General features: G+C 40.4%; 1 protein-coding gene across 1 annotated transcript in view; it reads right to left on the bottom strand.

Annotated features, from left to right (window-relative positions):
- The window catches only part of ssbp2a (single stranded DNA binding protein 2a), a 65,358-nt gene that overhangs the window by 16,118 nt on the left and 24,975 nt on the right, over positions 1–24,265 (bottom strand). The window contains exons 2-4 of the mRNA XM_042487546.2: positions 18,722–18,794; positions 14,362–14,423; positions 13,926–14,010 (exon numbers count right to left, since the gene is read on the bottom strand). Of these exons, the coding sequence (XP_042343480.1) occupies positions 13,926–14,010; positions 14,362–14,423; positions 18,722–18,794 (220 nt within the window). The remainder of the gene's footprint in view (positions 1–13,925; positions 14,011–14,361; positions 14,424–18,721; positions 18,795–24,265) is intronic.

A 24,265-nucleotide genomic window follows, 5' to 3' on the forward strand; every position in this document is an offset into this window, starting at 1 on the left:
CTCTATATCCACCATTCGACTAGAATTTCGAAATTTAAGGTCATGATTTGAGTCAATTTTTAATTTAAATGTCTTTTTTCAGCACAGACCCCATTGTTAGACTATCAAGTCTTGATTCATAAAGAGTAAGAGATCATAGGCGTCATGCACTGACAACTGTAACTAACATTTTCAGATTCTTTAAAAAAAACATAGCATGGCATCAAGTGTGATATCATTGGCAATTTAAAAAAAAAAAGTACTGCACTCCAGCAGGGTCAAATTTATTTTAAAAATGTATCTTCTTAAATATAAGAACAATAACTTATACTTGCTTCACTTTCACTTTAGTAGCAAACCATACTAACTGTAGTTTTTCTCTCAGTGACACTCGTTGTTTACAGATTCTGCAATTCACTATACTCTAAAAATCGACTAAAAAAAAAAATAAAAGAAACCTCAGACACGGAAAAATGCAATGGAACGGCCATTTAACCCAGAATTCCCACATCAGAACCTCAACCGTGATCCATTTAGACCAAGTTTGCAGACATAAACACAACTGATGTCATAGAAACATGGCAGTGAAACAGTGAACCGAGCAGATTCTCAGCTGATTTGTGCTTGATAGAGATCTTCACAAACATTCATATCTCTGTCTCCCTCCACAGAAAACACATGCACACATGCATGCTATAGGCTGTGCTACAAGTTTGAGCTGCTGTAAATTATTTTCATGAGCAGTGTCATAAAGTCCCCACAACAGTGTGGTGTGTAAAGGTTATCACTGAGTCTCAAGGCCACATGCAGTACAACAGGATCTACAAATGACACACCACACAGGAAGGAACTCCGTCCCTCCTCCCTCTTTCCCACTCCCTCCATCCTCTCAAATGCCATTAGTCCACTTCCTGAATGAGGGAGGAGGGGGGAATGGAAAGAAGAGATGCTACCACTCTGCATGACACACACACACACACACACACAAATACACACACACACACACACACACACACACATTAAAGTGTGAGAGCAAAAACGCAATAAGAAGATTGATTTTTGCATTAGTGTATATGCAGAGAATAACTTTGTAGCCTGTCAGTCACTGTCAGAAGCCTAACTAGAGCATATCTTTCTCTCCTGTGTAACTGAGGGTTTAACTAAAAAAAAAAAAAAAAAGTCAGGCAGCACAGAAATAAGACAGACAGCGAGACAGAAGAAGAAGTGCCGAGTAGAAATGAGAATGGGTGTGCTCTGCTTTTAACCATGTATTATTCACAGTCTCCTGTGGTGACCACAGACAGATCAACACGCTCCACTATCCAATCCTGAGCCAAACTCACTTTTCAATTTCAAGGCAGATAGGCTTAAAATTGCCCTCTGGCATTCAAAGCTCCCTTTCTTAACCAAAACATGCCATATGTTACACCAGTAAAACACAGCAGCGAGTGGAAAGAAGTGCTCTCTCTGTGCACTTCATACCAGATCTCTGCTGGTTAGAGACAATATCTGACTGTGTGCAAGCTGCAGTGAAATTAGAAAAAAATTAAGTGAGTATGTCCATGTGTTAGTTGCATATTTTTGACTTGTCTTGAATGCAATCCCGCATACACCACCTGCTGCCGTAAATACTCAGAGCGTCAAATGTGTAAATATATCTGAGGCTGAAATGGTCCCCAACAAATGCTTATTAACCCCTACTTGAGTAATATTTGCTAAAAACTACATTGCCCAGCCTTTTCAGTAATCTGGGCTTTTAAAAATAATAAATAAAATGGGGAGTCATCTTTAAAGGAGTTCTATCTGATGTTCAGAGCATTATCTGTGATTTAGACACTGATTCAGGTTGTCTGCATGCAGTTCTCAACATGGAGGTGGCGGAGCCAATGGCTAGCAGCTGATGGTGCTAACTCTATAAACAGCACTAACACCATGACGTTTTGCTAACATTGGGTTTTGGTCTCCATACCATTTGACTAAATGTTGTCAATATTCTACACCAAGCTGACATTGGCATCAGACGTTGTCCTAACATTGAAGTTTGGTAACCCCATGTCATGACCTAAATTCAACCAAATATCAAAGACTAATGACGTTGGCGGTCAGCTGGGAAAGAGGGCTTCAAATTCTGAAAAAAAAGAGCAATGACTTTAAGAAAAGATATATGTTAAATGTTCTTGTTTTCACCAGTTAATTAAATTTAAGCATTTAAGCAGAGTTTGTATTCTAAATTTTGACACTTTGATTTTCTTTTTTAACTACAAAAGTTTATATCGGCTTGATAGATCACTTATTGGTCTCTTTCATAACTAATAAGCGGTATCCAAATCAGGGGATATGCTTTTGCAATGACACCGTGAGTCAGAGCGGTGTTATCAGTGGTGACCGCCATATTAGCGCAGAGCAGAGCAACAGTGTATGGCTAGTCAGTAGTATATACACACAGAAACTAACTAGCACTAGCGGCAGACTGTCTACCACAACACAGAACAGAGAAACAAAAAGAAACACAAAGACACACACAGAGGGAGTGTGACACTATTCGCTGCTCAGGACGCCATTACTCCACTACATCTTTACATAGCAAATAGCTGTTTTCTGCACTATTAATGATCTCAATGATGTATACAACTCCTTTAAAAAGTAAATCTTCAGTTGTAACCAGTGGGCTTGGAGTTGCGTGCCACAGTCAGTCTAAGAAAGTCTGAAAGTGTTGAGAGATTAACAAACAAATTGCATGTTTTTGTTGTTTCATCTTATTTGCTGACAAAAAGAAAATTCTGGGAAAACATTATCCTTTATTTGTTGAGTTCTGGGAGCGTGGCAAAATCACCAATAGAGGTAAGATGGATTAATGAACACAAACTGTCAGACAATCCCACATCTTAGACATTAGTATGGTTTCTTAGAATCTATAAAAACGATTGGCCTAAACAACTTAAATAAGACCCAAGTTGTAATACACCCAAAACTCCCTTTAATAAAAAGAAAAGAGAAAGAAGAGGATAAGATCAATCTATTTTAACCTGCACAGCATCCAGTGTTCACCCCTTTCCATCCTACAACATTTTTTTCAATCATTATCACTTTCAGTAGTGCAGCATAACAGAATTCCTTCCAGCACACAGGCACTCTCTAGTGTAACATTACAGGTGATTATCAGGTAAAATGGCTGCACAACACTAATCAGCTTGGTCTCACTGGGTGATTACAGGTAGGGTGATATCAGCTGCACAGTGGGTGACATGGGAGGGGGAGCGGCACTGGCCGAGCTTCCTTTATCACTGATGTCATTATCGACCCCCGTAAACATCTCTGAGGCTGCGAGGTGCTGTATAGTATGCGAGGTGGAGCCGTGGGCCGATGCTCTGTCAGATACACATACAGAGCTGAAAATGATAGTCACTTTGGCGCTGGGGAGCCACACTTCTCCCACCACTATCTCGCTTGGTTCAACGGCATGGGGGAGATAAGAGAGATGGACTAAACACTGAGGAGAGGAAAGGGTAGAGAGACACAGAGGAAGATTTAAAAGCCACGGCTTGAGCTGAGGAAGAGACTGTGTCATGGACCTTTCTATCTGGCAGACTGATGCTAAGACTATTGATTCAACGGAAATCTACAAATTGTGATCTTAAAATCGAGTCACTTCTCTTATGATGTATTGAGATGTATTGAGTGCAATTGCAGAGTTTGAAGAGTGTATTAGAATTAGACATTTGGCAGAATTGTAATGCTCTTCAATCCACAGAAAGAACTAGTGAGAAGGCACTTTCTGTGTCTTACCCTGCCGTCCTCATTCTGCTAAAGGGGCAGACACAAGAGAACGTGCAAGATAAGAATATGGGTGTCTACAACAGCAAAAAAAAAAAAAGAAAAAAAGGAGGTTAGTTGGGGTCAAAGAGATAATGTGCTGGTCTGATCGTGTCAGCATTCTCGCTTTGCCCTCCTGTTCTTCCTCTGTAGTCCTGCTGCAACTTCTACAACTCAATCTCTGGATCATTCACTATAATCCCTTACACACACACAACCTGTAAACTGGCTGCTGTGTAAACTTTTGCAACATTTTGATAACTTTCCTCCTGGTTGGGTTAGGGAAGACTGGGTGTTAAACTAAATGTGCAATGTGCAAAAATGTGCACACTTTGACTGATATCAAATTGAAATATTCAGGGTTCTCACACATTTGTATGGACAAAATTTCAAACCCAGACCCTGAATATTTGATTCCAGTTTCTTAAATATTTTAGAAAATATCAACTCATAAATATTCTTGGAGTTTGCTGAATGAAACTGCATGGGTGAAAGCTCAAACACCACCTTCCCTCAGACTGTTGCAGACACACAGCAGATGCTCCTGACTAAGCCCCTTATTTCCATGATCAATAATATTAATAACCGCAGCCGAACCAGAAACTGCTCTCCCGTAGCCCACCACTCTGTTAGAGCTTGTTCTCATTCTAACACCTTAATGTCCTCCCCTGCCCCCAGTTAACCTCTCCCCTCCACTCTGTGCCGTACCTTCGTTTTTGCCCCTGCCTGCTGCAGAGCAGCAAGGCGTGCATATGTCAACATCACATTAACACTCCACCTCGTTCATGTCCAAACACGCATGTGACATGACTCAGCATAACCCGCTGGTGGAAAATGCGCTTCGCTGAGACCACAGGGCTGCGCGCAACAGGCCAGTGAAAGAGGAAGGAAGATGATAAGAGTATAAAGAGGAATGCAGAAGGATGGAGAATAGGGACAGTGATAGGCAGAGGGGATGAAGAGGAGAGAAAAAACTGCTGATGTGAAAGAGAGAGGATGAAGCTGTGTAAAGAAGAGAGACAAACAGAGGAGGCAAAATGGGAGAAAGAGACTGAGGGATTTTAATGTTGTCTTGCAAAAATGCAAAGAAGTAGCAAGTAAGCATACAGCAAGTGCTCAACACTGACATTCCCCTTGCTGTTTTTCTGTTGGAGATCGTGACAACCATTTCCATCTCTGCTCAACCTATGGAAATTCCCCTTCTCTTTCTCCCTTCACTCCCTCTACACTCGGCTCACTCTTCATTGCCATGGCAATGATGTTACAGTGAGTCACCTCCACATCTCCCTCCTCCTCAGCACCGCCAAGAAGGAACATGGGAGCATGTGAGAGAGAAAGAGAGACGGAGAGACACAGACAGAGAGAGAGGGAGAGAGACAGAGGAGGAGAAAGGGCTCTGTTTCCCTGGAAACAGACTGGGGGTCTCCCCAACCCCCATTGGTTCTCAACTGGTTGGATTCAGCTTGTTACCCACAATGCTTGGAGCCAACAGAGTCTCTGTTTCTAGGTTGTCTCTGTCCTCTCTGTTTTGCTTTGTCTCCTCATATGCATGCGCACACAAACAGGTTCAAAATTCAAGTTTGCATTTCATGCCGCTGAATCAAGCCCTTCATTCTCAGGTTTGTTTTATGCTAATCCATAATCAGATAATAAAACATCAGTCCCCAACAGGATCTTACTGTGTTTTGTTTTGTAATTATTGCGGTCAGGAATGACTGAATTTGCAGCTGCTTTTCTCAACAAATGTGACGGAGTTTGCAGCACTTTTGTAACATTTCCTGATAAATTACAGTACTATAAAAAAAACTGCAAAACCAAAGGGGGGAAAATAGCTGAAGGAACTAACTAATAATCAGTTTATAATGTGCTCCAGTCAGAGGTAAAATTATCTTCAAAAGATTTAATGCAGCTGGTCGTAATTGAAACAATGTGCAGCAAAGACCTAGAAAAAAAACTAGCATGAAAGCTTCAGCTTACATCGAAAATTCGAAAAGTTTTACTGAGATTCAAATTGTTGGAGCTTAATAGGAGGCAGCTCTGCCTGAGAAGACGACTTCAGGGGAGATATAGTCCCACAGTCAATAATGTAGCTGCAAGGAAGTTGGATTGTTGAGGTGGAATACTGATTTGATCTGGGCTCCTAAGAGTGGCTCTGAGTGGGGTTTTGGACACAGATGCTTCTCTGTTGTGCCAACAACAAAATGTCAAGATGTCCACTTGCGACACAAGATTGTGTTAAGGCGCAGACACATTAGAGAGCTATAATGACAAAGGCCGACTGTCGCGTCACCTCACGTCACCTATGTCTTCACCAAAAAGTCTCAGTGAAGAGGGTTCGTCCTCTATGGAGCATTAATGTGTTTTATGAATTTAAATGGAAATCTGACCACCACCTCTTCTTTTTAAGATTACTTTTGAGCTTTTTGGACTTTATTACAGAGGACAGCTTCAGTATGAAAGGGGAAAGAGAGGGGATGACATGTAGCAAACGGCCAAAGATGGACTCATACCCAGGTCCTGTGCGGCATAGATACATAGCCTTTGCACATAGGCACCTGCTCCACCAGATGAGCTGGTGGGTGCCCCCACCAACATGTTTTTTATATTTCCTTGGTACAAGCCATGGGCATTTTATTCAGAAAACGTTGACTCATATTGCCATACTTGCAGTCCTAGAGAGAAATTAAACATTAATAATTTAACAATACAGAATTTTCAATTGGAACTTACTTGGAATCACTGTATGTTAGTGGGTTATCAGGGCTGCAGAACATTAGTATTTACAAAAAGGTTTCTTATTTCTTATTGCAGGCAGGAGCTGTTTTCAGTTAAGCCCCAGGGTTGTTGCACCCTCCTGTCCTTCAGTCACTCACACAAACACATGCACACACACACACATTGTGCAGTACAGTATGCATTCACTTGTTGTTGCCACAGTGCATCAGGATATAAATGAATAAAACACTCCTGTGTGTTACTACATATTTACAAATGCATGTATCCCTTTAGCTGAGCAATCAAGACAGAATATGTGTGCTGCTGTTAAATTGAGCGGCGTGAATACATTTCCATGCATGAGTGAGAGAGTTATGAATGTAAGATCTGGCAGTGTGAGATGGAGCATTTTTATCAAAGGGGGTTGCTGTTGGCGCTGCCTCTTGATCTCTTCTTCCCCTCTAACTGCCGTGTGCCTGCTATCTCCCACAGCGATGCCACACAATGATACCAGGCTCTCCTTGCTTTGAATAGTCGCCTTTAACACTGCTGCCTATCTACAGCCAGCGGGGGGCAATGACACTAGTTTTTATTGCAGTTTTATCAGTTTTTGACAAGTGGAAACAAAAACAGTTCACCAAACCTGGATGTGCCCCACCCCCCTCCTGATAAATCTGAGGAGTCATGAGCTTTTCAAAGGGATACAACAGAAATAAATATTACTACTACTACTGCAACACAAAACTTCTCCTTAATTTGGTACTCAAGTTTTTCTTTCACATACACCTCTTCATCCCTTTAAAAATAAAACTGCTTACAACTTACAGGACGCCCACACTATGTCCATAATATTTGAGGAATCACAAACTGAGCTGAAATGATTTGTTGATTGATCCATTAGTCGATCCACAGAAAATTATCTATATTTTTTTTTTATAAACTACTTTTACTTCTCAGTTGTGAGGATTTACTGCTATTCTCTGATTTATGTTCTTGTATTTAGATATTTTGAGGATTTGGACTACTGGTCAAAGAACACAAGACTTTAGGAGTAATCACTTTTTAGCATTTTTGTACTGAGAGTTTAATAAAGTATGAAACTTGAGAAAACACATACATGTTCGTTGCTTTTCACTGCCATTTTATAAACTATATGATTAATCTGAATACTAATAGATAAGGAAAATATTAGTGGATAAAGTGATCATCTCAAAAGATTTTCACTTAACCCTTTAAACCTGAGCAAATTGGCTTGATTTCTTGATTTGGCTTTAAAAAACATAGAAAGCAGTTGATGAAAAAGACATTACCTAAAATGAGCAATTGAGTAATTTTGAACATACATTTTCTAATGATTTTATGATTCTCTCTCTCATTCTCTCTCTTGCTTTAATTTTCTGTCTAATTTTAAGGTCATTTTCTTGTTACCATTAACTAATTCTTTGCAATTTGCGAGACATTTCTTTATAAGTTGCTGATTGCCTTTTACACCATATTTTTTTCAATTATTTAAATGCTTGTGAAAGGCGTCTGAACACAGCACAAGAAAAATGGTGTCAATCCAGGTTTCAAAGGATTAAATTATCTTTGGTTTTGGTGGTTTTTATAATGCTGCTTCATGTTTTGTGATACATTTGGTTTAATTAGTTATTTACGGCCCTAAAAAGAATCAGTGTGTTCGTGTTCAATGGCGCTGGTTGTGACTGAGTCAGGGGGGTGTATGGGCAGGAACGCAACACCGCAGCTCCACTTCCCAATACCCAATGGCTCCAATTCACCAGTTCAAAATGGCAGCTCCTGTATTCAGGATATTTTGCTTAATTTTTGGACAGCAGGAGGAAGTGGAGACACGCTGTCTGTCTTTATATACAGTCTATGGTGGCAACTTTTCTGGGAAAAAAATCACATGCGGAGCAAGGACATTAATAATCTGCTCCCACACACGCAGATACATGCATGCACACACACACACAAGCACACACACACACACACACACACACACACACACACACACACACACACACACACACACAATCTATACTGTGGTAACCCTTTCATCTCAGCAGCTGCATGACTCACAGATTAAACAGATATAAATAAATGCACCAGCCTGGTCTCAAGCCTGTCTGCCAACATGCACGGTGCAATTCCTGCTCATCGACATACGTGCTGCCAAAGAGAACAAAACAGCGATGTTCGAGACTGTAATTTTAAAGTAGTAAATCAAAACTGAATAAAAAATTCACACTGGTTTAAAGACCTGTCTCTGTGCTAAAAATAAGCATAAAAACTTGATCATCATTCAACTTAATGAAATTACCTGCTCCTGCTGGCACATTTTAATTTGTCAGAAAACATATATTCGAAAACTCAAAGTAATTTGAAATATACATAGATTTATGCATTAGGTGAGAGCACATTGCACATTTCTCAGAATTTTGTAGTATTTTTTGTCAAGCTGTACGCTCGGTTGATTCTGCACGAGCAGTCTGGTTCCCTAATATTTGTTCACATGTCTTCTGGTTGACTGATCTGCATCAATAAAGCACGTATATTCACAAGTGTGTGTGTGTGTGTGTGTGTGTGTGTGTGTGTGTGTGTGTGTGTGTGTGTGTGTGTGTCTTTCAGTGTTCCTCTGTGAGAATTCATTACGCACTTAAACTGATAAGGCAAACTAAAAATGTGATAATAGTAAGTATTTGTACACGTTCAGGTCATTTAAAACAACTTTCACATTCACCTGCAAATTTGAGTTCACTGCATATTTTCATTTTACAATAATCACTCTATCCACAACTCATCTGGGAACGCTCTTTTTTTTTTTTAAACCAACGACTTGTTTCAGTTAATAAGCACATTCTTATCTGGAGGCTGCACAGCACAACTAGTACAAGTGTCGGACACTGATAATCTCCGCAAATCAGGAGTGAGATATCTTTCTGAGTGGAGTTTGTTTCATCAGTCCTCCCAAACTCCCCCAATTTTTCTAGCTCATCAGCCTTTCTACCACCAGTCTGCTTCTCTAACATCTATCTCGTCCAGTGCTTGCAAGAATAATCCACCGAGGGAAGTGTGAACATGTATAGTTTAACTGTATAATTATTCTGCAAACTCAAAGCGCCACACTCAAATACACAACCTTGCACCAGTGCACTCAACACAACTCATATTGAGAAGTTTGTATTTCAATTAAATGGAGCATTTTTCAGTACAGCAAACATTTTAAAAGGTCTAAATGTCATAATGTAGCAGAAGAAATGCAGCTAATATGCTCAATGTTGTTTCCACAGGCCTTACAAGCAATTTCATGCTGGCTCGATTCCCTCTCGTTCCGCTTTAATTTGTTCACATTTTGTTAAAGATCACAGAAATTAACTGGAATAAAAGTTTGCTGTTCAAAACACAAGATTAGTATTGTATTCCTCTCTGTTTATTAATGAGACGTTGAGATATAGCAGTGTTCTGTATATACTGTACCGAAGATGTTACAGCTACATGACAGTCAGCTCTCGACTCTCACGCCTACAACACTACCAGGAAAAGCCTGAAACGACCCGCATGGATTGGTGTATTTTTCTTCAAAGACAGAAAAGCAACAGCCGCTGACTTTTGTCTTTAATAAGGCGATTTCCAGTTCACGCATAAGAATTTAAAAATAACTTGTTTTTATGACATCATGGCCCCTCGCAAATGGAAACTGCTCATTTAGTATCAAGAACACAATTTACAAAGCACTTAACAGAACTGTAAATGGCCTTTCTGATGCCTGAAAAGCCTCGTCTGAGGATGGGAATCAATAACATTGCATCTCTCTTCTCTGTGTTCATCAGTCTTTTCTTTCTTTCCCTTTTAATATTATATTACCATCCTCACACACTCATATGTGGCGATATGATCATCATGTACAGCACTCAACCACATAGGGCAGTGCCAAGAAGTCACACTGCAATCATTTTTATGGATATTTTGATTGCGATATGTGACGAACAATTAGGAATGGTAATTTTTGTATTTCATTTCCACAGAAGAAAAATAGAAATAATGATGATGAAGAACTTGCATTACAGGGTGTCTTCAAGGCCTCACCACAGTCTATGAGTCAGATCCCCCCCCGTTCCTCCACTGATCCTCCCTCTCATCCACATACAGTCACTTCTGGCTCCATAAACCAAAGATGACAATGGCAAGATATCAAACCTGAGGCTTCATAATGGTAGTACAGGAGCCAGTGGGTGACATCGCGAGAGCTTTGTCCATTATTTATACAGTCTTTGGTTGGACACTTTTTACTTTTAACAAAAAAGTGCAGCTCCCGCAATGTGGATGTATTGCATTTGGCCATATTGTGATTTTGATCATGTATCGATTCACTGTGCAGCCCTACAACCACATGCAAAGCCTCATGTAACCATAAAGAACAGAAACACACTGTTAAGAAAGTTTCTTTAAATCAGATTTTCTCAAAGCCAATTGTAACTACAGTAGGTAGTTCAAACTGGGATAATCGTGCAAATCAAGTCAAAAGCCTTGTCACAATCCCATCAATTATCAAAAGAAAGGGACCCAAAGCTGATGTGAACGAGCTCCTACATCTCCCCAGCATTAATTAGGACTTCACTCAGTAATTAGCTATCTGAAAATAATTACCATCAAAATGTCTGATTAAAATCTCCATCAGCCTCAAAGTCAGGAGACTGAGAGAGACGACACCACCGTCAAATTAAAGCGTGCTACTTTTTCCAACGACGGCCACCGCGGTTGTCCCCTCATTTTGCTTTAATTGAGCGGTAGATATGTGAGTAGAACCTCTGATTGGATCTGAGCAGCAGCGCAGCATCGGAGCAGTTGATTGAAAGTGACCTTGGTCTAATTACAATTGGTCTAATTATAATTCTCTGATTACATCCCTGCAGGAAATGTAAGAATAAGATGTTGCTGGTGGCCTCGGTTAATGGCGTTAAGACAGGTTCCGAGTGATTCCTAAGTCGAATTGATTCTGATCAGATAAGAAGAAACAACAAGATGCTGTTGTTGTCATCTTGAGCGCAATTAGATGGAATTACTGTAAATGTGTTTTTGTTGTTTTAGTGTTCAGAGGAGATTATTTAATTAATTTCAAGAACAGTTTGTCTCGCTTTTTGACTTGCTTTTCTCTTTCTCTATTTGTTTCTCTATCAACTGTTTTTCTCCCCCCCTCTCCTCCACTCTCTGCACGTCTCCTAAGGCTGAGGTCGTGCTGCCCTCCAGCTCCCTTCCTTGCCGCCAGGATGACATCATCACATAGCTGCCTTGTCCTTGGAGTGCCTATTCATCACCCTGATCATCATCGCCAGCATCAGCAGCATCACCTGCGTATGCACACACATTTACACAAGCACATACACCGACTGCCAGAAGATAAGAGAGGAGAGAGCCCCCACCAGTTCTGCAGGATTGTGAGCCTAAAAGGAAAGAGGGACAAAAATGGATGGACAGAAACGGACAGGAGAGGAGAGGAGAGGAGAGGAGAGGAGAGGAGAGGAGAGGAGAGGAGAGGAGAGGAGAGGGACGATCCTGCTGGTGTAGGCAGAAACCCCTGACCTGTGCACTTCCAACAATATATCTCAATAAACCACAGCAGAGACAAATCTGATGAGTCAGACTTAGTGGGAAAACAACAATATAAAAAGCAGGAGAGAGAAGACCCCGTCGCACCTCCCCGTCCTACTCCTCCTCCTCCACGTCGCAACTTCCCGCGTGGAGAGCTGCACTTCCTTTCTCTTAGTCATCAGCTAATCTAAAACTTGAAGAGCTCTGGCACTGCACCTTGTTTTCCGGTTACTGAATGGCGCATGACTGAATAAACCGATGCCTTGATGTGAGGGAATTACAACAGTGAAGTGGAGCCACACTGAGAAAACACAGCAATAAACAATGTTTCCAACACACGGGCCACTGTCTGCCAGCCCAGTCTGCTCCTCAGCGTGCTCACAATAGTTTAGCAGAATTTGTGTGCTTGTGCAGAGTTTCAGAGCTGGTAGAATACATGTAGCAGGTACTACAAACTGAGCAGTGCACTTCTTTATCTTACACTTTGATCGTCACAACAAGCATTCAATTAAACACCACTTCAGATTCAAAAGGAGATAAAAGCATTTAACAAGCTTGTAAAGAAAAGTTGCAGCCATATGATAAGCAAACAGTGTTAAGTGCTGTTTTAGGCTTAGATGTGAGAAACTGATGAAGGTTGTTGAATGCCCACTCTCAGCTTTATGGCCTAAACATGCACCTAAATTTGCAATTGTTGTTTTGACATCAGCTTTAAATCCTTAGCCTCAGATTTTATGCACTTGCAGATGTATTAGCATAATCAAAAAACAACAGCAGAGAGCTTCTCACGGACATTACTCTCCTCTACCACTCTAGTGAGCCATAATATTTTAGAATCTGTGTGATAGGGCTAGGCCATACAGAGAAAAAAAAGTGTTTTTCATCAAATACCTCCATACTGGTATCCACACCAATATCCATACTGATATTGCAATGATAATTATAAAAACAATGATCAACAATATGGATGGCTAATGGCTAAGTAGGTAAAGGCAAACAATAAAACAGCTAGAACAGTCTGGTAAGCCCAGAAAATTACATCATCAATTAACTGTAGCCTTTAAAACCAGGAAATAAATACATGAATACACTGCAAGGCCCTAGTGTATAATGTCATTTTATGTTAGTTAGATTCTCATTTTGGTATTTGAACACCAATGGGAACACATTCTATGGAGACCAAAATATTCAATATTAAACAATTTAAAAGACATTAATAAATAAATATTTGTATGAGTACATACAGATGTTTTTTAGATTCTGACATATATATTTTGTTATTATTATATATTTTCCCAATTCTTTTCACTGCAAGTAATTATTATTTCATTTCAGCAGCAGCTTTTTGGGAAGGGTATTGCATTTACTTTAGTTTTTTTTTTTTTGCCCTGTTTTACTGAATTATTGATTATTTTATCAAAATACTAGTAAAAGTTTAAATGGGGAGAAAAAAATCTGCTTGTTCTAATAATCTTACTTCCATATGATTTGTTTCAATTTCAAATGTCTACCTTTATTTCGCAAAGCAATTTTTCCCAAAGACCATCTCATTTCACACTGCTTCTTTTATCACAAAGTCTTTGTCTGTCCATTAAGACAAACAGGCTAGAGTAAGTTGAGTAACCAACAGCAAAATTTTAAAAATGACAACCAAAAACATAATGATTTGGGATGAGTTTGTATTGTATTATTTAAAATTAAAAAATAAATAAATAACTTTGTTTATTAACCTGATATCTAACAGTTTGGGTGGCCATATCATATGGTGTTAATCAGAGAGCGCTGTTGAGCCAGGAAGAACAAGGAAAGCTAAATCAATGCAGACTCACGTAGTCGTGGAAAGCCTTGGCCTCACTGGAGTGTTCACATGTGTCTCTCCTCTCTGGAGCTGCACAGTACAGGTCCCAGAAAACACTGCAATACACAGAGAAGCAGTAAGAGAACGACGTGATGGCAAAACAGAAACATTAAAGCTTGACAGATAAAAATAATAGTCCATTTTACAGGCATGGTAATCCAGCATCGAGGCAGTAAGTGCAATTCTATTATCATCATCGGGGTAGAGAAGTTTAGGAGAGTGTGTTACAATTAGCAAACAGCAACCTGAGGAAGAGCTTTTGGGGACAATTAATGAGATGAAGATAAATTAAAACAGCAGAAAAAGGAGGGAGAATACACATTTTAATTAATATTGTCAATGATGGAATGAGGAAAAACAGCATGAAGAGCAATGTAACTTGAATCATTAGACATAAAAACACTCACCACCACCATGAGTGGAGGAACCCCGGAGGTTCTCCTAATGTGATGTTCTTCTCCCATCGGATCTAAACAGACGGACAGAGCGACACAGACAGAGAGGTGCTTCAGAAACATATTAAGGATAAAAACATACCCGACACCTGAATTACCTGCTTTACAAAGTTGGAGAGGGAGCAAGGGAATTCATATAGCACATGCCATTATGTTACCATATCATAATTCTCAGGCCATAGAATCATAAGTGGATAAGTGGGTCTGTGTGCCTGAAAGCACGTATATTCACAAGTGTGTGTGTGTGTGTGTGTGTGTGTGTGTGTGTGTGTGTGTGTGTGTGTGTGTGTGTGTGTGTGAGAAAGAGCAAGACGATATGCAGAGTCTGGGGTCAGAAACATGTACCAGCCTGAGGAGCCCAATCAAACCTTTGAATAACCCACACACCCTTCAGCCTGCTCCTGTATCACATTTTCTGTCTTTCTGCTTCCAGTTTTCATTCACTCTTTGCTTCATTCCTGCCTTCCTTAAAACGTCTTTCTATGACACAAAATCAGCGTGACATTACGTTTAATCTTCCCAGTGGACAACTGGCTATTGTTTCTAACTGCAGAGATTTGTAAAAATGGACAAAATGTTAAGTTCCATTGCCATTTTCAGACTGTAACTGCAATGTTTAATGATATACAGGTAAACATGGTCGTCCTACCTATCTAATGATTCTGCTGTGCTTATCTTATGTCCTGTGTTGCTTTGCTCGTGTCTTTGATAAACCAAATCTACTAGCATGGAGGCTACGCAATGCACTGCTGTGGACAGGGACCACTGCTGAATAGAATCGAGAAGCTACTTTGGTCTATCAGACACATACAGCAAATTAACAAAGAAACAAAAGAAACAAACAAGATGTACACATTGACTCTACAGTTATACAAGTATTCCAAGGTAAGTTCATGCACATAAATGCACTGAATGTCTGAAATCAAAGACCAATTGCTTCAAAATTACTATAAATTTCAAATGGTAAATCTGTCACCGTTATCTTTGCATAACATGCTATGTAGGGCTGAGAGTTTAGACGAAATATATTATCTGACGATAAAAAAAACACTTTGCATCCATCTGCTTTTATTTACTTAATTATAACAATATTTTATTTAACTTTACTATAACAGTACTTTATTCAACATTATACTTTATTTTGCATTATAACAGCATTGTATTAAACTTTATTATAACAGTAGTTTATATAACTTTATTTTATAGTAGTAGCTTCTTTATTTGTAATTTACTTTATAATTTTATATTTTAGTAGTTTACAGTTGTTTACAAAAGTTTTCAAAATATCGAGATATATATCGTGTATCATCATATGGACTAAAAATATTGTGATGTTATTTTAAAGCCATATTCCCCAGCCCTAATGCTATGGCAAACCAGAAAGATTGATCGATACAGCAACAGTAACTAAGGGGGGCAGGGTTTATCAAATGGTTAATTCCAACCCTGAGTTTGAGTGCAAGGTGTTGGGAAGGACAGTTTCATCTGACAAACACTTCAGTTGAACGCCTTCACACCTCAGTCAAGGTTAGTGACTAACAAGAGTGCTGCTGACATCACCCACAGTAGGGATGATTTGTGTTTGCAGACTGTGTCAACTGATGTGCAGATACATGCGAAGAAACGCATAAAGGCTGAACAGCAGCTGTGGGCAGCAGTCAGGTTTCTCCTGTCAGACTATGACGCTATTGTTTAGTCTGCCTAACTTCTCTATAAACAGACTGACATCACTTCAAAAATGACCTCATGATTGTCATTTTTAATTTCCCTCACTGGAATGTTTCATATGGGTAAAAGAATAAGACTATTGTACCACCTGCTCTACTCGCAGAGCGAACAAGCTCTAAAATAACAGGAACAACTGAATCACTTCAAATCAGACCGTCCTGACCTCAGCTGCAGATCAGACACGGTGACTTTTAGAAGGAATGTCTTGCTTTGAAGTTTCTGAGGGTTTTTTTTGGTTGATTCGGGAACTGTCTCTCTTTGTTTATCCCACATGCTTTCAGTCTAAGTTAGCAGCTCTAGTAAAGACATTAGTTAACTTGAAACATTATTGGCAGGCAGCAGTTTCCATACACACTGTGACAAAGAAGGATTTACTTCCTCTTAGGATCTCAAATGGTACAAACGATGCAGAATGGGCATGACATCCCTCATTTCTCTCATTTAATTGGCTGTAGCTCAGTCCAAACACGACTGCAGACAGTTCGGGTCAGGACACTGTTTAGCGTGTTCTCTTATTCCTTCTTTCATCTGGAAAGTGTAGAAGAAAAAAGCATTGACTACGCCCGCATATCCTGTCTTCTAGTGGTCTGTGCTCCTGGGAGGTTTGTTCATTTACCTTCACCATGCTACAGTGAGATGCCTTTAGCATGATTACTGGCAGATGTGGGCTGTGTGTAGCAAGGGGTTACACTGAGGACTGAGGCTTAGAGTCCTACTTTTAGGGTTTCCTCTAAACTAAGGTTAATAAACTGCAAAGTTAGTTTATTTTTATTCTTTATTCTTGCTGCTTTTTTTTTACTCTTTTTTGTATTTTGTTATAGGTCCCAGGTTATTTTCAGTTTCATACTTACATTTTGGGTTTCTAGAGCATATTTACATGCTTTATTGTTAAAAAAAAAGAAAACACAGTATTTTTCTCACACTGGCTGCCTGAATATACCTGTATTCAACCTCTGTTTGAAATGCTGCGTTTTAGCAGCTATCTCTTTAAGACCCCCTCCTAAAAAAAAGCCCACTCTGCTCTGATTGGTCAGTGTTTCCAGGTCTTCGTTTCTTTGCATCATCACTGCATCCGTGAAATGACTGTAATGACACTACAGCAGCACTTTGTAGCTTTATATGGTGTACCTGTGACATCACAACTTCTCAGAAGTCCTGACAGTTCATTAAATGGCACAATTTCTAAATACGGGCAGTGTACATTTCTTCGAGAGAGAGAGACAACTTTATTTATCCCAAAAGGGCAATTTATTTGTGTTTTGTGTGTTAATACTTTCACAGTATTTACATTGGCACTTATACCTGCTTTATGATTTTAAAAAATCTGGAAATCATATTTTTACAATATGGGACCTTTGAGGTTTAAGCATTTTTTTGTTTGACAGGGTTGCATGGTGTCTTGCTTCCTGTTCTTCTGAGCTGTCTGTCTGATTTGGTATTTATCTTTATGTATTTGGGTCTGATTCGTGACTTGTCTTTCTGGGCTCTTGTTTCCTGAGCCTGAGGATACACTGTAAACAGATGTGGATGATAAAAAGTGGATAACAGGCCTTTAAAGCCGTGTTTTACTCCACCCACACTACTCCAGCGAGAGCTACATTATAGGGTAATGTTTACCCTGCGTGTGTGTGTGCATGCTCCAGCGTGCACACCCATGTGTATTGGATACAAGTGGCTGTGTTTATACTTGTTGCGCTATTAGCTAATGCGTTCCCACACTTGAATGCAACGCCGCCTATCCCATTCATCTGCCACATCTGCCAAAGAAAGAGCAACTGATACGGTAGAGAGGAAAGGGTGTCAGAGAGAGTCAGCAGTGTGTGTGTGTGTGTGTGTGTGTGTGTATACACACATGAACAATGCAGCGGTGTGTATGTGTGTGTGTGTGTGTGTGTGTGTGTGTGTGTGTGTGTGTGTGTGTGTGTGTGTGCGTGTGTGTGTGTGCATGAACAAGTCAGAGTGATGAGAATTGGTGCCAGCTGATGATGTAACCTTTTCCATCCCCCTCTCTTTGTTCTCTTCTTCCTCTGGCCGATGTACAACCAGCCTCCAGCCACTGTCTCCTACATTGTAATTTACCGTCATTTACAGCGAATCACCCGAATCAGCTGACCTCGTTTTCACCCCGTCACCTTTTTACCTTTTGCAGAATTAAAGTCAGGACAAGCTAAATTCTCAGAGAGAGCAGTGGAGAGGTAGATCAAGAGGAGAGCAGAGGGATCATAAAAGAGAAGGTGGAGGAATCAGAGAGGACGAGAGTGAGATTGAAAGAGATCGAGTGAGACGGAGCTGCAGAGCGGATCAGTGAATGATGTCAGTCGAAGACGTCAGCTCCAGGGCCGAGCATCGTAACTCTCCCTGCGCTCCGGCTCCAGTCCCACTAAATGCAACACTAATGTTAAAAAGCCCCGTCTGCTGCTGCTGCTAACCTGTCGGCTCAGCACTGTGAGGCCAGACTAATTCAATTAGCCGCTACACTTACTGGACACACTGTATTAGGGTTAAACCACCTTTCAGAGTGGACACATAAAGTACATGTGCTGTACTCTGACACACAAATCCATACAGCGTCTTTGTGACTTACCTCTGAGAGAAAGGTCTGTGCTGACTTCTGTGCTCCTACATGCAGCAGGTACTCGTACACATACAGAGCTAACCTGAGCAGAGAGAGAGAGAACACAGTGGGAGGAAATGGGTCAGTTTGTTCATCGAGATCCAAACAGTCAACAACAGATGTTAGCTGAGTAAAAAAAAAAAAAAAAGAGCTGAAAACGCTGGGAAAATGCAACATTATAAGGAGTGAAGGAAACAGATGCACAGTTAGAAAAGAGACAGTCAAGACTGAGAAAAATGAAGCATTTAAAATTCCCCAAAGATTCACCTTATGTAAGTTTGAGCATCTTCGAGTTTCAAGTTCCAACTTTGGGGCCAGAAAACAACTGCTTTGGGACCCTAAGACAATTATACTTCCCACTCCATATTTAAGATAAATCCATATTTAAGAGGGAGTTTCTCCCAGGATTGCCTAAAAATAAAGATAAAGGAGCCTACGCATGGATACGGATTGCCAAGCAGCTCCGAGATGCAACGTGCAGTGATGTGTGAGGGCGTCAAAGTCCGTTACAAATCTCATGAGAGACAGAAAGACACAGACCAGCTTTAAAGCACTAATCATCTCCCCAATGCCAAAAAATAGTTAGGGCACCCTTTTAAGACATTTGAAATTCGCCCGACGACGTTATGCTAAATCTAAAACCCACCTGTTTGAAGAACAAACAGCATGGTGATAAGAGAACGCTTGGTAGGGATTGCACTGTAAAACACCTCACCCTGGTGCCTCAGGCTCTCCACAGACTTCCTCCCGTGGCTTTGATCACAGTAAGAATTAATTACAGGCTTGATTTGTTAATCAATTCTCCTCCCAGTGTGTCTGTGTTGGTACTAACAGCAACTTAGAGAAGAAGGGGGGGTGATGATCTACTGGGTCTATAAATACAAGATAAACATTGATCTGCAGAAGATCAATAGCAGATCGCACTGACTCCTAACAGCACCCTGTAGATTTGGACAGGAGGTCTGGTGAAAGGACATAAAGTCATTGTGCATGAATAATTTGATGTTTGGAATTAATTTAAAGGGACAGTGCACCCCAAAATAAAGATAAAAAATACACAATTTTCCTCTTACCTGTAGAGCTACGCATCAATCCAGATTGTTTGTTTGATTTTTTGTCACTGGCCGAGTGTTGACGATACCAGACATTGTTGTGAGCAGTTTTGTGTAGGAATCACTTTCACTTTCATCACCTAGAACAAGAAGCTAAAACTGGTGAATGCATTAATTCTGTCCTAGTTCAGTGGTGCAGAGACATTACTGTTGACTTCTTCAAATTTATCGTTTTGGCGCTTTGAGCACCACAAGCAGAATGCCTTCTAGTTACATTATCCATCTAGCCTGATAAACAACGCTGCAGGTAAGAGGAAAAATATGTATTTTTGATTCATGGGTCAACTTTGGGGGCTTCGATTTGGGATTATTTTGATTACTGAATAATCTAACGGTTTATTAGTTTAGCATTGTCAACAGCCTATATATTGTCAGACCAACAGTGAAAAACCCAAAATGTTTATCATTACGTTTGTATATATGACAAAGAAATGATTGAAATTCTCTAATTTAAGAAACTTTAATTATGCATGTTTGGCATTTATGCATTAAAAATTACTGACATATTTAGCTGATTAAGATCAAATGTTAACTGAGTAATTGATTTGCTGACAAATCGTTCTGCTTTAGATAGAAGGACGAACGGATGGACAAAGATGTAATATACAGAAAACTATAGTTGAAGCATGACACAGCAGACGCTTTGACCTGGAGCTATGGGTGTCTGAGTGTGTTTGTGTCACATGTGTAAGATTGTGTATTGTCAGGCGTGAAAGATGGTCACACTGGGACGGCAGCTGTCCAAGAACCTGCTCTAAAGATGCTACCAGGCTGCTGTAGCCGATCCACACACCTCCATATGGAGGTAAAAATAAACTCCCCAGACAGCCCTGTCTGCCTGTCTGAAGATGATGGACTGTACACCTTTCTGCTCTGCACACAGGTACTCCGTCTCCTTGCCCCCGCTCTCCTCCTCCATCCCTCTCCTCCATTTCCATCTCTCTTCTTCATCATTTTCATCCTCAGTCTCCCCTCTTCCTCCACCTCTCTCTGTCTTGATGGCTCTGCTTGCTTCTTGTGCTCCTTTCAGTAAGAGGCCATGTTTGTTTAATGATGAAAGGATGAAGCTGTTCCTCTCCGTCCCTTCCCTCCCTCTTTCCATCCATTCCTCTCTCTCTCCGTTCTCCCCATGGCCTGGCAGTAACGTTTAACCAAAGAGATAGAGACAGAACGTTTCACAGGGACAAGGTTAACGGAACAGTGAGAGGCTTGACAAAACTCTTGACACCTCAACAACAGAACATGAATAAAAGATGTGGCCATCTTTTTTTCAAGGCACTGTACAACTCCGAACATTCCAAGGTACAAACTCGTTGAATCGCTCTGCACTGCATCATTTTCCTGCCAACCTGTCGGAGTCTGTCACTCTCCCCCCGTGAACCCTAACATCAGATACAACAGCATCAGTACTGAACTCTTTATTAATACCAAAAAAACTCGTGTATCTGCGGTGAATACGCTCACAGCAATGACAACAAGCCTGACGGACTGCACGGATTAATTCATTGTGTCAGTGGGGATAAATATAGAAATGAAAGCTTGTCCTCATGCATTGGCCTCTATCCAGTCAGCTACCCATTAACACACAAAAACACAGGCTCCCTCAGTAGCAGACTGAAAGGTTTGACCTATGATTGATTCAACAGGAGCTGTAAGATGTGATCTTTGGCCCCGATATAGAGAAGGGGTCAAAGACACCCAGCAAAGGTGGAAGCATGATGGCAGCAGTGGAGGAGGGTGATTTGACAAAAGCAAGAGAAACATTACAGGGTATCAAAGGTAAGCAGGTTAATGCAAGTTTTGAAGAAAACATGAAAGGAAGGTAAAAAAAATGAAGAAGCTATTCATTCCCTGCTCCTGACCTTAAACATAATGCTTTAAATGCACCGATGCTTGCAAAAATACATACATAAATCAGACTCAAACCACTCCTTCCCTCCCCCCTCTCTTATTTATTTAACACACACCAACCGACGGCAGAGCTGAAACACGGCTGATAAGCAGACAGCAGGCAGCAGAAGAAGGCACTTTGTTAGCATTCAATATCTATTGAACTTTAACTCAAAACTACTAATTTCCTCAAAGACGAGTGATAGGCTTTGAAAACACAAAACCCCCTTGCACTGCTCTCTCATTGTTCACTTACAACTTGTTCAGCTGAGCCTCCCGCTGTTAGATTAAAAAGAGAAAAAAAAGCACACAAGTATGTGGAACTTGACTGACTGACGGAGTCAAAATACTGAGCGGAGATAAGGTTTGAGGATTAGAGCACGGGGGACTGTTCAAGGTTAAGAATCCTCTAAATTTGACACAATAAAGTGGAGGCATTACAAAGACTCTCTTGTCATTAAATAAACTGTCACTTTAAATAATCTGTGCGTTCGGATTTAAGGTAGAAAAGTGCTCAAACTGAGGCAGCCAATGCATTTCTAATGGTTCTTGACTCCACATTAGTCGCTTCACATTAAAGTTCTTTTTGTGTTTGCCCTTGCTGTCGGACATACACCGGAAAATTGAAGACGTTTTTTTGTTATCCATCAACTCTGGCAATTTGAGTAGTAAATAAGAGCTACTTTGCATTAATCACAACCAGGATGATTGAAGAGATCAGGTGCCTCCCACCTCTTCTCCCCATGCGCTGTGGAGTAGTGGATGTGTATAATTGGAAAAGGTGGAGCAAAGGGGGACTTTAAGATCCCCACCTGACCCTTTTCTCCTTCAAATCCAAGTGGTTTTGTCTTCTGTGAGTCACATTTAATTGAATTCACATTTGCAACCAAACCCATCCTGACTGCTCCTGTAAGTCTGCACAAAACCAGACAACCGGCGAGCCTCCACAGCCAGAGACCGAGCTTAGCTTAATGAAGGAAGCAGGCAGAAACAGCGACTGGCGTCTATGTTGCTGTGTTACCGACAGGAGAGCAAGGCATGAGAGTAGCTCAGGCTCAACCACAACCTCAGCTTGAGCAAAAGACGTGAACCGATTTTTCTCAAGATCAGTGTTTAGGAAGGACCGGTAGATCATTGCTAATCAATTTAATGCCATGGCGATCAAAGTCTGGCGGAGCTTCAAATGACAACAGACAATGGCTTCACTGATTGGATTTGCCTGTTATAGATTAGCTCCAGATTATTTCACCCTTGTTAAAGATGAAATGGAAAAGTGATTACACTTCTGATCTGAATCGGCATGTTAATTGACATATTTACAAGACTTGCTACTGTGCTGACATCGCCTAATAACAGTAATAAAATCCTAAATAAATTCTTGCCCGTAAACAAGTCACTTGCTCAGCAGATACACATTGCGGTCTGTTGTAATTTGTACCTGACAGAATGACCTGCTCCACCTATCAGAATGACCTACCCCCAATTTAACTCCATTTATAAAGGTTGTGGTTGATTCTAATAGATATTTTACCTGACAGATTACCTACTCTACCTATCAGAATGACCTACTCCACATCTAACTACGTTTACAAAGGTGGTCTATTCTAATAGATATCTGTACCTGACAGAATGACCTACTTCACCAATCAGAATGACCTTAAAGAGGTTGTGGTCTATTCTTGCAGATGTTTTTACCTCATAGAATAACTTAATCTGACTATCAGAATGACCTACTCTCCATTTAACTACATTTATACAAGTTGTGGTCTATTCTTACAGATATTTCATCCTAACAGAATGACCTGCTCCACCTATCAGAATGACCTACTCCCCATTTAACTACATTTACACAGGTTGTGGTCTATTCTAATAGATATAACAATTTACTGAAACAATACTGCATTATTGTAGAAACTGTCTGGCGCAAGTCTGTAAAAAAACAGTCTTATCAATCACTAAGAAGAACCACAGTGGAGACAGCAGTGTCTCACCCCACTAAGTAAGATGCTATAAATCTGCCTTCTTTCTTTGCCCAAATTAAATTCTGGTGTTGGGTGTGGGCAGTGGCAGGAAATCGTCTCTACCCACAGGAAGTGATGAATACAAACTGTCTCATGGGCAGCAGTTAGAGAGCGATCCAGTCAGAGAAAGATGTCTTGTCCCTTTTGACTTAGTATGCAATCATCACACACTGTAAACTGAGCAAGAGTGCTGTTGAAAGTTAAATCTCAAAATACCTAACATCTGTATGTTTAAACCTACTTTTCTGGAATTTGGGAGCAGTATTATCATGTAAAAAAGTTGGTATGGTAAAATTGTTGGCAATTAGTTGCTTATTTACACAACCAGTAGGCATGGATTAACATCAGCATTCATTTCGAGTCTTGTTTCTGGACACCTGATGAATGCAACTTCTTTTAGCTCTGTTTTGCTCTCCACAAACCCCTGAGGGGAATCTCTGCCTCTTAAAGTTGCTAAATGCCCCACTTTCTTAACCAGCTAGTTATTGGCT

This window comes from Plectropomus leopardus, chromosome 4 (assembly GCF_026936395.1).
Source record: "Plectropomus leopardus strain MGB_pleo_1.0 chromosome 4, ASM2693639v1, whole genome shotgun sequence".
In the NCBI taxonomy this organism is placed as follows: Eukaryota; Metazoa; Chordata; class Actinopteri; order Perciformes; family Serranidae; genus Plectropomus; species Plectropomus leopardus.